The 17,971-nt window shown below is 35.8% G+C and overlaps 1 protein-coding gene across 1 annotated transcript in view; it reads left to right on the top strand.

The window, feature by feature from the left end:
* The window catches only part of LOC134666899 (uncharacterized), a 183,515-nt gene that overhangs the window by 115,312 nt on the left and 50,232 nt on the right, over nt 1-17,971 (top strand). The window contains exon 5 of the mRNA XM_063524204.1: nt 11,416-11,515. Within this exon, the coding sequence (XP_063380274.1) occupies nt 11,416-11,515 (100 nt within the window). The remainder of the gene's footprint in view (nt 1-11,415; nt 11,516-17,971) is intronic.

The raw sequence follows: 17,971 nt of genomic DNA, 5'->3' as shown, positions 1-17,971 counted from the left end.
CATTAGGATGTAAAATTATATGAGATACATTTTCGGAGTTTTAATAATCGAATTTGCAATTTTATATGAACTTTGGCGCACCCATTTGACATATTTACTTTGGGCTATCACATATAATGAAAAGGAATATCTCATTTTCCGTAAAAGGTATCTTACTTAAATTAATTATACATCTTAAAAGGTAACGAACCGGACCCTTGGCATAGCAGTCGGCGCGGCGTCGCGGCGACCCGCCAATAAGTGCACCGCGGTGATACTTGACGGACTCCCTTAATGCGAGGTTCGCGTGGACGGAAATGGACATTTGTATTCACATCGGGGAACAACAAGACATTCTAAGTGCCTATTCTGCCTGTCATTAATAAATAACAGGTGAATTATTCAGATTTTCGACGAACCCTTGCCTTTAATAAGTAATAGGATTCATCGGGCCAAGTAAAATGACGTTTTGTCGCTTTGAATAGACGCTCAGATTTAGAGCACTAATTATTTATGTAGTACAGAGTGAAATTTAAAGAAGGACTTTGCTGAAAGTGTTATAACAATTAGAGAGGCTTTGCGACCTCTTCCCCGACAAGGGCCATAATAATTGTGATAATTAAATATTATAAAAGTCCAATATTTTTTTGTAATCGCGTGCACTAGTTACATTTAATTATTTATCCTGGTCTTTCGAAATATGTTCATCGGAATAGGTTCATCGATTTGTTTTCGAAATAGGCTAGAAGTTCTACTCTGACTTTAAAAGATCTGATCTTAATCTGTTATGGTTACACGACAAAGTATCACTTGTGAGAATTCAGACAGCTGAAAGGTTTATGAACCTGAACTCCAATGAACTTTGTTTCGTAGAATCAAAATGTTGATGACGTTCTTAATACCTACAGCAATTATTCTATTTCCAGGAAATTTCATCTTCCTACCGCCCATAAATAATACCTATCTCTGCGTCGAAATTATGGCAATTTAATGCGAAGTTCATTGACACCTGTGTTCATTGAAAAGAAAATTCTCATGATTATTTCACGCCGGGTCATATGATGATAACATTTTCATTTATGCTTCAATCGATCGATTGTTGCAACAACTAACTAACAAGTAACTAACACAACAACACACAACACACTGTTGTGTGTTGTGTTAACAACGAACTGGTTGTTAGTAACAACTAACGTTCAGGATATATTTTGAAACATGACGGCTTGATCAGTATTCTAAGTTTACATTTTTTTATGCTGAAATTCTTATGATACAATATCAATTTGCACACGAGATCCACTAAAAGTCGTTAAATGTCCGCGAGCTATTCTGGCATAACGATATCAAAACATTAACAGATTTTAAAATCAGAATGTCGCTCTTTATCATTGCTGCTCAGATTATTTCTTCCATTTTCAAATTATACATAAAACCGCCAAAATGCAATTTTGGCGCTTTTATTGACAAGATTGTACCGACAGTTAACTCGTGGAAAATAATTAATTCTGATACAAAGACAAAGTTATATTATTATCTCTTTATTTATTTGAATTCTTTACTTTTATATTGGTAAGCATGGGCGGTAAAATAAAAATACGCAACCCCTCCCTTTCCTGTCTTAACGTTACCCTAAAATATATTGTTATGATATATGTAGAACATGTACGTAAAGCTGAAATTGACCAATACTATAATTGGATTTCTAATTACTAGTGGTAATTCGAAGTGACCGCACCCGTCAGCGCCGGGCGAGACCGCAAGCCACTGGGTGACGCGTTTATTTCACGCTCAAATCCGTGACGAATGTCACGCTCACGCGTCGTGGACACGCGCCTATATCCACTTTTAGTTTGTTTTGCTTCATGCACAGGATTTATGATATACAACTTCATTCGGGAGTGCAGTTAAGCTTAGCAATAAGATTTAAAATTAATAGCGGAGATTGACATTGATTCAGCATGAATTTGTTTTTTACTCTCAGCGTTAAAAGGGATATTATTCGCTTAAAATTATGATAGATAAATTAGATACGCCCTAAAGATAATTTTCTCTATGGCATCACATAGATTACTATACGAGTGTATGGGAGATCGAGGTGAGTTTTGACAGATGAGAGTTGTGACATTGTCGATTTTTTGGAATCTAATGACTCTTAGCGAGCTCGCAACAGTGTGCGTTTGTTAGCTTGTAACTTGAACTAACGAACGCGCGCTATTGCGACCTTGTTTTTAGTTAATAGATTCCAAAAAATCAACGATGTCACAACTCTCCTCTATCATAACTCACATCGGTCTCCCCTACTAGCTCTTAAACGGATCTACCAATTCCAGCGCGTTTTTATAAAGGCATTCTGTATTATATATCTTAAACATTTACAGCTGTTTACATATTTGTTATATTTCATATCCCATACTTTGTATATAAATATAGTAGGAAGTATATAGGTTTACCTGTCTTGTAGGATATTAAATATTTTGTCTTTAAGTATGCCGTTTAGTACCTACAGCTTTTATGCCTACCGTTCTCCAATTCTCCTTTAATTGCTCAAGGGTTAACTGGAAGAGATCTCTGAAAGGGATAAGTTGGCTTTTGTACTAATTATGTGTGTTCTTTCATGTTTTATGTTTATTTTTGTACAATAAAGTGTTTTTATAAATCGAAATTCTTATTTGTTGGGATTGTCCTTGGCTATTTTGGTGGAAATTAAATCAGCTATTTCCGACAAAGCAAAAATAGTACTTTTGTAAAGTAACTAATAGAGTCCGAGGATGCTGTAGATGTTTGGGGGAGTGGGCAGAGTGACGGGCAGGCGAGGCGCCGCGCCACACGTATTACTTAGTTTACGCCACATTGAGCGCGTTGTGGGATCGAACTTATTAGGAAATGTGATCATGCGAATATACTCGCTTCATACGTTTTATTGTGTTACTGAATTGGTCTCCACATTACCTACTTTACAAAGTTTTTAGGCGTTTGAGGTAGAAAAAAAATCTCGATTTCTGCCAACAATGCAGATGCTTCTAATCGGATCGCAAAAGGGAGACGTTAACATTTTTACTAGCAGTCAAATCAAATTTGTTTTGGTTTCTAGAATCTTTTCCTGTCCGCCTAAGAAGGCTTTTGAGTCACATAATAAGACATGTCAATGCCTACACAACAGTCGTTCCGTATTTCGACAGCGTCTCGCTGACTCTGATTATGTAGATTCCTTTACAGAGGACATTTTACGCAAACATACGAATGAAGATCGAATCAGATATGCATGGGATCAGTATTTTATCCTTAGGAAAATATGGAAAACGAATTTTTCGTAAATAGAGTTAAAGGGATGTTATTAATTTTTTTACCTATGCTGAAACACCGAATTGCTGATTCTTCTTACGTGCTACTGCAAATCGTGGTTGCTTTAATTATACCTACTTCTCCTTCTAGTCTCGATGGTTTCAGACTGTGACTGTGGGACCAAAATGCAATTTATGGTTCCTGCCGTCAAATTTGTCCAGAGATATAGACCGAGGGCAGCTTTAAAATATAATTAAATATTATGAGAAATCAAGTAAACATTTTTAGGCCCAAGACAAGCTATATTTTGACTATAAGTAGGTACCTACACAATTTTATAGCGAATCTTAACTGTTATCATTGTCAACACACAAAGTCCCCCGGTTAACCATCCAGGTAGGTGATCATAAATTAACTTATAATACCTGAATGAAATTATATTAAAACTCATTTATAAAGTAGGTACCTAGAGGTTTAATAAAACACTTTATTTTAAACTACAACTAGCCGTGAGTAAAGTCATACTTGTATCTTCTAAATCCAAGTAATGTCCCAAGAAAGGTCCACCTCAGAACCAATCCAGTAAAGTGCACGGTTGTTTGAACGTTTTGGTGTTATTTAGCTGAAATGCTCCGGTTGTTGACTGGACCGAAGCAACTTCGCGATATGAGTATCTACCCTAGTATGTCTCGTATTCCGTCCCACATCGATAAACTCCAGTTACTTGAGAGCATTTTAATATTCTAGCAGCATCCTACTACGGTCAGAATGGCCTTATTTAGAAGTGGCTATGTCGTTATTTGCTCCTTGTAACTAAGAGAAACGAAAGTTAAACTATAATGTGTTCGCACAAGTAACTAATGGGTGGCAAGTTTCCGCTGGAGGTACTTAAGCGCCAATTCTTGAGCAGACTACTTTCTGAGTACATACACATTAGTGAGCGCTACTCGGCGCTTTCCGCTAAATCTTAACTATCTACTTAAGTCAGTGTCAGGGCGAGCGAATGAATTGAATAAGCCCCCTGCTTTCTCTTCGCTTCCCATTATCTGCTTTCATTACATGAGCTTCTCTCTGGAATTCGGTTCAATTACTTCGTAATTTGGTGAATTGACGTGGCATTTTGTCAGCTTCTTCGCGTATTTTGTATAGGGTTTGATAGCAATGAGTAAAATATCTTCGGCTTTGATATTTTGCGCAATTATGACAGACCACGCCAAAGAATATATGATATAGACCACCTGTTGTTGCAAAGTTTTTTATTCTTTATTCAGGTAAAGACTAAGTACAAGTTTACAGCTCCAGCCATTTATGTTAATTTGCTGTATTTAATCATGTTTTCATTGTGCACAATAAAGAATATTATTATTATTTGTATGTATTTTCCATATCTCGGGACCATGGGGTCCCGGACCTTTGGGAGGCGTACGTGGGGCCGAAGCCAACAGCGCATATTTTCATTTTATGTACCTACCTCCGAATACTTTGTACAGTCACCTGCAAAATAATATGTTACTCTAAGAAGGCTTCAAAATTATGTGACTCGTTCTTATGGCTCTACAAATAAGATCGTGTCATATATTCTTGCGGCCTTCGTTGTGTAACATATTATTGCAAGTAACTGTACCTACCTAAATAAATAAACTCTAAAACTAACCATAAACTAAACAAAAATAATAAATTAGTAGTTTGTAGAAAACAAGTTGGAGCATGGCTATGTAAATTAGTAATTTTTCAAGCTTGTCGGAAACTTTCCAATAGGAACATTTCTCGAGTTGTTTGCGAAGCGAACTAACTCAATTAGGCTTGTTCCTGCCGACACCAGCGAGCTCCTGAAACGAAGTGACTCTGTATTTCTTTGGAAAACATAACCCTTCATGGCAGCGAAAGACTAAAAATACATGAATACTGGACAATCTTACACAAATCGGCCTAGTCCGACAACTCCGACAGTAAGCTCAGTAGGGCTAGCGTTGTGGATACTAGACGACGATATTTATAATAGATATAAATAATCTTAAAATTGTGATTTTTCTTGTGTTTTTTGATTTGCCGATACCGGGTGTGGCCTGTAATACGAGCAAAAAATTAAACCGTAGGCTGTACTCCTCATACTAACCAACATTTGTTCAGTAACTTTTAAAAATAACTTGTGGTTTAATTTTTAATACATTTTAAAGTTTATTCTAAGACGCAATGTATTGCGAATTTCGTTAAGTTTAAGGCGTGACAAACAACGTCAATCACAATGATATGACGTGGCGATGGCGTCCATTGAAGATAATATTTTATTTATTTTGTATGAAGAATAGGGAGTCTTAATACTTCATAATTTTTAAAAGTTGTTGAACAAAAGTGTCACCTTTTGAGGAGTACAATCTATGTTTTAATTATTTGCTCGTGTTACAGGCCACACCCGGTATAAGTTTAAATTTCAATTTGAATATGTACTTATATACCTACGTTTATAAAAGTCCGGTATTTGTTATATTAAAGATACTTGATGTAAAAATAGCGTAATAAAGTCAGCTGTGTTACAATAAGTGAATAGTACGGAAAATTTTATTACGATGAAGGGCAATTAAATTAGATGCTTGCAATCTCTTCGAGTAATGTAGCACATTTGGCAGTATTATAGTATCAAAATGTCTTTAATTTAAATATCACCATCCAAATTATATAACTATTATTTCCCCCGCGATACACTGAAACCCCACACTTAACCGCCCCCAGCTCCGAGACCCATCAATCGCGATCTTTATGGCAATCACTGAAAATACAATTACGCAGACTGCATATATTATCGCCACTGTAATTACACACCAAATACTTAATATTTTATGAGAATACGTTTATTTTTTGCAGTAGGTAATACAATAATATAAACTTGAAAGATATATTTTATTGCTTTAGTTTTTATTCAAAGAAATCAAGTTAAATAATATTTATGTTAAACTTAAAAGAAACAATTTAGAATAAAAATGTGAAGTTCACAAAAGCAGATTTGCCATTGAATTGTCCCAAATTTGAGCAAACTCTCCCTTCGCTCACGGCGCTGCTATTAACCGCAAGTTTCGCTATTAGCAACTGTGTCGGAAAGTTACTATGGGAATTACCTTAATTTAAATTAGGATTAAATTCTTAGCCTGATGGAATGTCTGAGTTTAGTTCACGTCGAGTACCGAGTGATATATACGAAAACAACTTTAATTTGGTATTTACACAGTTTTCTAGAACACAGCTTCTATAAAAGGAACAGCGTCTCGAAAAATAATCTTCCTGATTCAATAATCTATATTAGTGTAATATACGTATTAACAATTATGTGACTTCTGTTTGTCATGAGAATGTTAATGGTTTAGAACGCTATCTATTGTCAGCCCCTTTAAATCATAACATTTTGATCGTTAAATTTTTAATTACCTATGGATATACCTACGCTCTTGAATGAAGAAAAAGAGAGTAAAACGGTCTCTTTCAATTGTGTTTTGTAACCTAATTTGAAAATGTTATACGTAGTTAACTTGCATTAAATAAACAAAAGAATGTGACGGAGTACAATAAATTAGGGGCAAGCTTTGTGAAAACTTTGTACAACATTCAAAGGCCCGTAAACGAGATCAAGTCATTTAAACCGAAATAAGCAGAATTACTCAAGCATTGTTGGCTGCCGCCAGAACATTACGGAAATATCATTCGAGACCAATCCTTTAAATAAATGTTGTAATACAATTAAAAAGAGAACGGAACATTTTTTTTACAAGGATGGTGCTTAGCAACGTCCTGTTTTTTGACGTCTTAGTTGCCGATCTGAAAACACATTCGAACTTTAAAAATCCTAAATTGATTTGTTATTGATTTGCCATAGCTCGCAGTGTATTCCACATCCAACGGAGGAATACGAATGATGTACTTTAAATGTCAAATCAATATCAAGCCAAGTTGAGATATTAAAAGTTCGAACGCGCCTGCTATGTGTCCTTTCTTTTGGTATTCAGAGCACGGGTCGGGAAAGAAAATTAAGGTGGCCGCCATGGACATGTGAACTTTGATTCCATACCGATTTTTTATGTAAAAAAAGCGGTTTCCTCATACAGTATTCATAGAGAGCCGCACGACGCTGTTCTGCAGAAGAGTTTTGTGGGAGCTGTCAGCCCTTTGTTTTATATCGTAGGTACACATTACGGCCATAATTGTAGTATTATTCATTTACAAATATAGAATTATTTAATATAAAAGTATCTACACATCACACAAATGCTCGTGCACTGGTGCACTCAGACTTTTGCTGTTGTCGAAGTAAATCAATAATTTATCGTATTCACATAAGTCAATAGGCTTTATCGTTAATTATTCTCAGGAGTTTAAATCGTTAATATTGATATTAATCTTATAGGTACGAAGAAATTGAAAAACTAATATAGCAAACATTCATTTATAAGAAAGAAGATTATTTTGAGTCAGAAAACCGTGAGACCTTAAACATAGTAGGTAATCCTAGGAATGGGTTGTGAGCTGGCCGAACGCGTCCATTTGCCAACAGCGACAGGGCGCGGTTGGGAAGAATAACGGACATCGTGATTAATGGCCACACTCGTTAAGTTTCTTGTTTGAACAATAATTAGTTAGAACTAACCTGAAACGAACATTTTTGTTCCCCACGAACCCAAATAGTAAAGTTAATAAATAACCAGCAACTTGTCTTCGCGCGATATTAAAATTTGCATCAACACATACTAGCGAGAGTACTAGTGTTGGCTATTTTAAAAGCATTACAAGAATATACTGCACGACTTTCTGCTGCGTTTCCACCAGAGATATGCGAGGAGGAGTAGCGCGGCATGTGTTTGTTAAGAACCAATAAATTTACTACATGTTGAGCGAGGAAAACAAATGAAGTGATTCTATTGATTATTAACAAACACATCCCTCGCTTCGTATCCTCGGGCATTTCTGGTGGAAACACAGCCTTACTATGTGATCAACCTCAAAACCGTTGTCACTAAAATTTTATGTTCCAAGCTTAGAAAACTTAGAAAAATATGTCAGGGTTTGGTCGGTCATTCGTATAATATCCATAAGTATTGCTTACAATCACGCATAAATCCGCCGCCGGAAGACGCTGGATGCGGATCGCTTCCAACCGGTACTCATGAATGGAGGTCCAAGGGAGGCCTATGTTCAGCAGTGTACGTCTTATGGCGGAGATGATGACGCATAAATAAATGGAGGATCTACTAATAAATACATATATTTACTGGTCAATTGCATTGTTAATAAAGTACTTACTCATACTTAATCACATAGTCCAAGTTCTTGGTACACTATATTTTCTGTGCGCGAGTCGGCGCACGGAGCACTTCCATTCCGCCTTAACTTTCTAAACTTGTCATAGTTAGCGACAATCAATTTTAATTTTCCGTCGATTACAAAACTTAGAAAATACTATTTTAATATTGCTAATGGTAGTGCCTTTTGAAATAGTTACTTGTGTTATATTATACGTAACAAAGTTTGCCATTTCTAAATGCAATTAAAACACAAGCGATAGCGAGATTAAAATGGTTTTATTTTGGTTATATACCAAAATTATACAGCTATTGACATGCAGGGTAACAATATACAATTGAAAATAAATGAAAATTATTATTATTTCTGTATAGTCAACTTTAACTATTTCAGGTTTTTCTTACTCTGTCGATAGCAGAGTATTTTAGTAATTTAGTATGTTAACGAGTGAATTTTTCATGTCGTTTGTCCTTGATTAAAACATACATTTCTTTCGTGATCAGGTAGGGAAACCGCGTCGTTGAAGTTTCTCTAACCCTCATCGTCTAATTATATCTATTAAGTACAAGTTAAGTAGGTATATTTTAGATGTGAAAGCAAGTTGGTTGCACCCAGCGCTACCAACTCCTTCCTAATGAAATGATGTAGGTAAACATACTGTAGGTCACGTGTAACATGTAACGAATCGCGTAGTATCCGAGTTTGTTTCCATTTCTTCCGCTTACACGTATTTGCATATTGAACAAACAGGAGTACATTTTCAAGATTACAACCAACGCAGGATACAAGTTATGTCGCTGAATTTTCATCTGGTGGCAATATGTCAACTTTATAGGCCCTTTTAATTTCTACATGAATAAGTAAAGAGTTCGGTTCAGCTATGATAATGTTTAAATTAAAGTACCTACCTACCTATTTAACAAGATATTCGATATGTTTCAAAACAATCGCAATCCATCGATCGAATAAAGAAGCTCGTGATCGTAATACTTATGTTTACGTGTTGGAGGGATCATAACATACAACAAAATTATAACAACACCTCGCGCATCCCCACGCTTACTGTCTAAACAAACATTACGCGGGTATATTAATCATTTACACGACTCTTTCATGTCAGAATCAGAAACACATTAAATGAGTTGTTTACAAAACCTTACAAATCCGATTTCCATTGATTTCCCACCACATCTATTGACACTTGCGTGTCCATATCGTACTAACTGTATACAAAATATTGGAATATTTATTTATTATTTATGCATTTCAGATAACTGTTGTAATTTATTACACTGAACTAAACATAGGTTTACAATACTCAAAAATGAGTTTACCTGTGGGAGTTTATACGGAATAATTTGGTTATGTCAGACCAAACCTACTCTAAGGGGTGAATATGTAGGTCATATTGAACAACTTTTACAACTGTAGTAAAAGCTGTTCAGTATGACCTACATAAGTATTCACCCCTTAGAGTAGGTTTGGTCAGATATAACATAACCAAATCATCCTGTATGTTGATATTTTTAATAATTTACAGTCTAAGGACTGTAGGCTACGATTCAAAGAAAAGTACACAAAAAGGCAAATTAAAACAGTAGTAAAGCATTCTATGACTTTACGCAAAAAAAAATCTTATTTTGAGCAATGATTCAAAGTGAAGTTTAGATTTGGGTCGTTCCTTATTATACACTACAAAAGACACTACCATAAACAACGGCCGAGGCTAAGATAACAACGTTAAATAATTCATTAGATAGCGAGGACATCGAAAACAAACAGAGCTGCCATTGGTCCTTGTAAAAAATGGTCGTCAATAAAATGTATGGTAGCTTGTTGTCAAGGCGGTGAGTGGAGGCGTTCGGTCTTCGATCCGACATTCATCATGCTCAGCGGCGGTTCTCGGCAGATTGATCGCCGGCGTCCGCACGCCACGCAGACAGATATAGCGCGAGTAGCGCCGAGACAAAAATGGTGAGAACAAACAAATGCGCTGTCGATAGCGTGACAGAAGGATTGATAGTTAGCGCCGACGCTGCCCCCGGCCGGCCCCGGCCGAGAAATAAAATGAGACTTACATACTGCGTTTGCGGTCATTTTGTATAGACTAAACCTACTCTAGTTGCGTGTCCTCTAAATGTTATTCGAAAATACTCGTATTCAGTTGAGTTCGATAACGAATTAAATGCATGTAGAAATAAAGCGTAACAAATGGGGTGTTCTAAATCAATAGAATATTCCTTGAAGAGAATAAATTTAAGACGAAACAGGAGCTGAGTTTTAAGTATTTTAGGTAAATATACCCGTCTCGCTAAAGGAAACGGCTCCTAAAACTAGTGCGATAAGGACAAGGCGAAAAATCCTGCGTAAAAATCTCAAAAATCGAGGTTTCGTACTCGACTGTTTCCTCCTCCAAAACTTAACCAATCCTAACCGAACTTGTAAATCTAAATGATTATGAAATTATCTGTGTCGGATCGTTTTGCTTTTTTGGCTAATTGATATCAGTTTTGAATACTACGCCTCTCATTGCGGCATAGTCAATTAGGCCATTTTGGCCATTTTTGAAAGGGCTCTAGCGCCTTAAAAAACAAAAATATCAAAAAAAGCAAAACGGTCCGACACAGATATTGACAATATTAATCTGTGTTAAAAAATTGCTCTATCAAAACCCACGGAGTAAACAGTCGAGTACGTTTGTATGAAGAAATGACCACTCCTGTTGGCTCTTAACTGTAAAGTTAACGCATCTTATTCTCAACTAATCTATCATAAAACATTCACATCTCAACTAAAAACTCATTCAACTTATAGTGGGAATATCTTTCTGAGATTGTTCGACGATAATACCTCTAAATATTGTTGCAGAATTCGTGATGTCGGAGGGCGGGCACGGCGCGGCCGCGTTCCCGGCGCGCTCGCCCATGTCCAGCTCCACCACCGGACACTCCAGCTCCAGCCATCACAGGTTCCTATCACAATATTTCAAGCAAAATAGTTATTTACGATACAAGTGCGGAAAACAGGAAATTGGAAAAAAATCGCCACGAGTTGCGAATTACCTATTCGCACGTGTATTATTGTACAACGTTTTACAGTACATATGGCTCTTTAAACTTTTGACATACGCACGAAAAGTGCTATTTTACGCGCTAGTGCGGGAAAATAGGACCATATGTACTGTAAAAATATATCACTTTGAAATGTTAGTATTTGAGAGTGATATATTGTATTCCAGAGTGATACCTAATTGTAAGATTAATGTAGTCCCAAAAATCGGTGGCTATCAGGATGGAGCCTGCATATTTACGGGCCACTTTTCTTTTTTAGGGCCATTTTTCTTCTTGTAAGTTGCCTTGTGAATATTTATAGTTAAATAGATGTGTTTATTATAATTTACAGGCACATCAGACATACTCTAATTGTTTCATCAATTTAGATTTACCCATTTATTAAAAAAAATGTAACTTATCCCTTAGGTGCATATTAATATTACAATCTTCCTAATTGAATAATTATTGTAAGAGTAAAAACACCAGAGCACCACTTATAACAATATTTATCAGGTAATCACAAATATGAGCGTTTAGGTCTTAGATAATATGCGACCTAATTCACGCGCAAAAACCAATCTACAAGATGGACGACAGCACTGGTGATGTGAAGCACCAATAAATGTCGATTCCGCCGTTTATTACACAACAATAATCACAGAAATATGAGTAAAATACTAATTATGAATATTTCTCACTTTATAGATCAAAATAAAGGCAAGTTCGATAACAAAAGCCCATGAAAAAATTAATAAAGACTTATTTCGATGGTAGAGAAGGTAGGTACCTATCGAGAGACTGAAAAAATCTTTATTAATGCACTTATATTCTAAAACTTCCTTTGAGCTTCGAGCTCTTCAAACCCTCCGAAATTAATCTTAGCACTCATCAAAAGGATCGAGAATGCTCTGCATTCCGACCGCGCATTGAATAGGCGCGCACAAGCGGCGACAAGACAAATTTCCACGTGTCAAATAAATGAAATCCTCTGTGTGGTCTGTAATTAAATATAATAGCGACCCCTTGCATTATAATTATACATTACGCACGATGTATAGACCCCTTAACTTTGAATCTCGGGTCTTATAAAAAATTGATACAACGCCGCTCGCCGCCTTGCTTATAGAAAACTGGCGCCCTGCATTAATTTTCAACTTAAGCGAGAGAACCGTTTAAAGTTTTAAATGAGGAATATTTACATTTTTAGACCTTGTTCAGCAGGCAAATTATTCGCATATTATAGATTTTGGTGTACATCTTATAGTTCATTTGGCGGCCGCTGAAGTTTGAAACGTGATTTCAATACATTTCGTGCCATAAATTGAGGAATAACATAAATATTGAATACTAAAATGCAAGCTTAGTTTGGTAAGTAGTTTGATTTCTAGCATTTATTGTAGGCAGGAAAATTAATAAAATAGGTAAAAAAAAAACTTCAACATTCCTTTAAAATTAATATCGCGAGCGCTCCAGAGAGTTGAGTTTAGAACGCGCAGTTTCAGTTAGTATAATTTAAGAAGCGCAATTAACAAATGTCATCAGCAAGCGCCGGCGAACATCGCAAAATGCATTACTCCTCACCGAACGTGTTTCTCTTTCAACGAGCTCCAGTTCTACTTTTTTTCACCTTTTTTTACCTGCACTTTAGCCGCTGTTTCACCTTCATGTATACATATACCTGCTACATACAGACAGCCAACCAAATTTGCCTTCGTTTCTACCCGAACTAAAATGTGAAAGCAATTTTATTTTCTCTTTTCGCTGAAATAAAATTTAATTTCTGCTATTCCTTCAAGGATGCAAGTTGGGTTCTGGGCATTCGAGGTTTAGACGAATAAAAAATACGTTGATGATGAGATGTTTTGCTATTTACCAAATGAAAGAATAGGTACTTAATGTCCCAACTAAGTACCTATACAATATGTTGTATAGGTTCGTTAGCCAAACAATTTAGAGGCAATTACATTTTGAATAAAGCGTAATTTGTGTTAACATTAACCATTGGCTTCATTATCAGTAAATTGATACATTTTGGCTGAAATATAATAATACAACAGTAATAATAACATTTATTTTCTCTAAATTAGACACTTCATTCCCGAACACTGTACAACTGTTTTCTAGATCGTTTCATTAAATATTCAGTTGAACTCGCCCAAAAATTTCGCCGTTGTCTCTGAGAATGAAACAGGATTAAATTACAGGAAAGTTCAGAAACTGCATACGTTTTAACTTCGCGCGAACCGGCGAGCTGGCATCCCCAGTGACGTCATAATTTTATATAATTAACCTGGCGAGAAACGTAGCTAGCCTTATTTCTACTGACATATATCTACATGCATCCTAACAGTATATTAATTAAAGAGAAGTAGATATTACACGTAAGGAGGATAAACGGAACTTTTATAATTAAAGCTAAAAAAAAACAAAAGTAAATAATGACAATACCTACTACCATACGGTCAGAGCGGCTACCGCGAAAACCGAAATTCGCAAATTGCGGGGATCTTTCTCTTTTACTCCAATGAAGGCGTAATTAGAGTGACAGAGAAAAATTCCCGCAATCTGCGAATTTAGATTTTCGCGGTTATAGCCCAGAGCATAGTTAAACCTGGTGTTGCAACACACCTGGTGCTACAGAACCATGAACTTACATAACATAACATTAATAAGTACTCTTTGCTCAGATATACGTGGAAAGCTTTTTTTCTCAAGTTTTACCATTGGGAACAACTCATCATTTTAGTACTCTTAATTTACTAGACGTACATATAGTATCTGACACATAGTCCAATGTGCGCGGCTTATCCTAGTATAGAACAAATATTTTTTCTAACTACATAAGATGAGCCTACACGAGTACATTACCTAGTAGGTACTGATTGATTAGGCTTACGTTTTCACGAATATTTGTTTCTCTCAGGACTTCACTCTAGACGAGTGGTTAACGCAGGCTTGAGGCAAGAGATTTTGTACCCATCCGGTAGGACTCCCTTAGTAGCACTCAGCTCCAACTGCACCGAGCTGCAACTGGAGCCAGGACCACGAGCTGTAGCTCATCATAAGATGCATTCAACTAACTTCATTCAAAATTATGTCGGCTCAATAATAGTTATTTGTTTTATAAGGGGGCAAAGTTGTTGTTTAACCGCTCGTGCTAATATTGATACCCGAGCAAGGGAAAGATTCCAAAATTTTACCACGACCGTAGCGAGCGGTTCAAAAAATGGAATTGCGCGTTGCGAAAGTTTCAAAATTTTCAAAGTACGGGGGTTAATCAAAATTTGCCCCCGAGTGAATCACAACAATTTTCACCACACTAACCCGAAGAAAATATTAAGTGTACGATATCAAAACAAATCAAACCCATTCAAATCCAAATGAATGTTAATTAATATTTATCATTCAAAATGATCATTTAAGTCATTTTCACCGGAAAACATAGGAAAACAACTCAAAATTTGCATTTGATTACTTTAAGTCACATGTGAATAAAGTGCAACTTTGCTGTCAGTTTTAGAACAATTAAGAGAGCCTTTACCAGTTGGTGCGGTGAAAATTTATTAATAGTGTCAAGTTACTCAACAATAATACAGTGCATCATGCAACATTGTACTCTGACCCAATTAATACATGCAATACGGAGAGTATAGACATCGTAACAATGTGGCGATGCCACGTGACGTGTAACAAACATGTATTGTATGCATTGGTCTGCTATACCGGGTGTGGCCTGTAATATGAGCAAAAAATTAAACTGTAGGCTGTACTCCTCATACTGACCAACATTTGTTCAGCGACTTTTAAAAATAACTTGTGGTTTAATTTTTAATACACTTTAAAGTTTATTCTAAGACGCAATGTATTGCGAATTTTGTTATGTTTAAGGCGTGACAAGCAATGTCAATCACAATGATATGGCGTGGCGATGGCGTCCATTGAAGATAATATTTATTTTATATAAAAAATAGGGAGTCTTAATACTTCATAATTTTTAAAAGTTGTTGAACAAAAGTGTCACTGTTTGAGGAGTACAATCTGTTTTAATTATTTGCTCATGTTACAGGCCACACCCGGTATGTATATACGCCGCCGACTGTCTACAATGTTATATTTTATGTCGAGGAGGGTGGTATAAGATAGAGTAGAATATAATGTGACAAAGACGGAGTAAGGCTAAAAACAAGATCCAATCAATAACTATCAAAATGATTGCCACTTATGACTAGGGTTTCTGGTTTCTCGGCCTTTTTGATTTCTCGAGGCACGGGAATTCTCGACCAGGATTTCTCGAGTTTCTCGAGTATCTCGAGAAATTTTGAAAGTTGTAAAAAACACCATGTTATTTTAATTTTTTTGCTTTTTTACAAATAAGACTCACGCGAATCGTAGGTGAGATCAATAATCAAACGTATGGTAAATTTTTAGTCACCATAAATTGCTCTTTTCAATAATCACAAATTCAACAACAAACATAACTATACTACTATAGGTGCAGGCGTGCGCGACGGCGATGTGATATGCTAATATAGGTAGTGTATGTCTTTATCTTGTCGTGTATATCTTTAAAAAAAAACTTGATGTGACAAACTTACAGAAGTTTTACTACGTAATATTAATACTTACTGAACAGTGAAAGTAACAATTGAGATATTTTGCTAATAGGAATATATTATCGGGATGATTTAATTTATCAATAGTAATTTAGTTTTGAGGTTTTTGTTAATTAACAAAAACCTCAAAACTAAATAATACATCCTAGGTCCTATAGGCAATTCACTTTTGCATTAGAAAGAAGATACGAGATCTTGACGTCCTAATAAAAAGTTATGTATTGAAAAACACTTTTGAAAAATTAATCACGGCAAATGTGTAACAATTAACAAATCATATACGATATTTTATATTATTTTGCTTTCATAAGTAATAGTAAAAAAACTTAATTGCCTCTTTACAGTAAAAACACACGTCATGAATGTCACGATAGTTTAAAATTTTTAAACGGGACGGATCAAGGCAGTTTTTTATTTGTTTGGTTAACTACCTAATAAATGGTTTAAGTACCTGAAAATGTAAAAAATAAACATTGTTTACATTAATTTAACTACCTAAAGAAATACACTATATACACACCACGTGTTATACGCGTTTTCTTTTTACTTATCCCAAGATATTTATTTCTCGAGTTCTCGAGGCATAGAGAATTTTTTTCCCGTCTCGACTTAGGACAAATTTCTCGAGATTTCCCGCCTCGAGAATTCTCGAGCAGAAACCCTACTTATGACTGGGATGTTACGACGCTGATTTTCAGGGCAACCTGCCTAGAGGTATAATAAAGGAGTCGATAGTCGATCTAATCTTAGCGAAATCTAGTTTTGATAAACAAAATGATAACATCAGTTTGTCTTTATTGGCTAATATTGATTTTATAGATTAACAACAACAACAACACAATATGTTTATTGCGTAAATGGCTTATTACCAGTAGCCGTACTACAAGTCACTGACAGTATCAACACTAGGGTCTGTGCGGAAAGAGAAGAGTCGTAGAATGTATGGGCTCCCCTACATTTCACGAGTCTTCTCTTTCCGCACAGACTCTAACTAACACATTTACTTTCTATACATCTCGCTCGCACTAAGCACGAGCGAGATGCATAGAATGCGAGTTACGTAGACGTTAGCGTATAATGTATGCGTGATGTTGATACAGTCAATGTCTCCTGGCAAATGTATAAGTAGATACTGTGTTTGATAGTTCAGTCATATCGCACCATGGAAACCATGGCTCAAAACAGTTATCTACTTGCACAGATATTATTTTTTGCATTTAAATGCAGGAGCCAGGAAGCCATCCTGCAGCGAAAAGCGAGGCAAGTTAGCAAAAATACAATAAAAAGAATAAATCGAATAGCCGTAATACAATTGCGATGGTAACACAAAGCGACACCGCCACCTCTCGCCATCCTCGGTGTAAATTGAATGTGCAATATTTTCAACAAGCCAATTCCACCCATTAGATTATTAAAAAATAAAATTATTCAATTTGACGTAAACAAGGGATTCAAACTAACAAACAAAACTAAGTATTTGTATTCGCACTCTACTTGTACCATTATTAACCTAATGAATTTTTTTGTCAGGTTCCGCATAAAACGACGTTTTTATAATCCTGAAGCTTAATGGGAATTGGATTTTCGTCAAATAAAGTAATCTCATGATCATGACACAGTCACAAAATTTGTCTTAACCGTAGCCCCAATTGATTTCATTGTACCATTTGTACCTTATTTAATTACACAAACGGGTCTACCGCGATATAATTTCATTGTTTTTACCTTTAATTCCGACGAATTGTTGGGACGTCAGTC

This window comes from Cydia fagiglandana, chromosome 8 (assembly GCF_963556715.1).
Source record: "Cydia fagiglandana chromosome 8, ilCydFagi1.1, whole genome shotgun sequence".
Taxonomy (NCBI): domain Eukaryota; kingdom Metazoa; phylum Arthropoda; class Insecta; order Lepidoptera; family Tortricidae; genus Cydia; species Cydia fagiglandana.
Note: the sequence above shows the minus strand (reverse complement) of the source record. Positions and strands in the feature narration are given on the sequence as shown.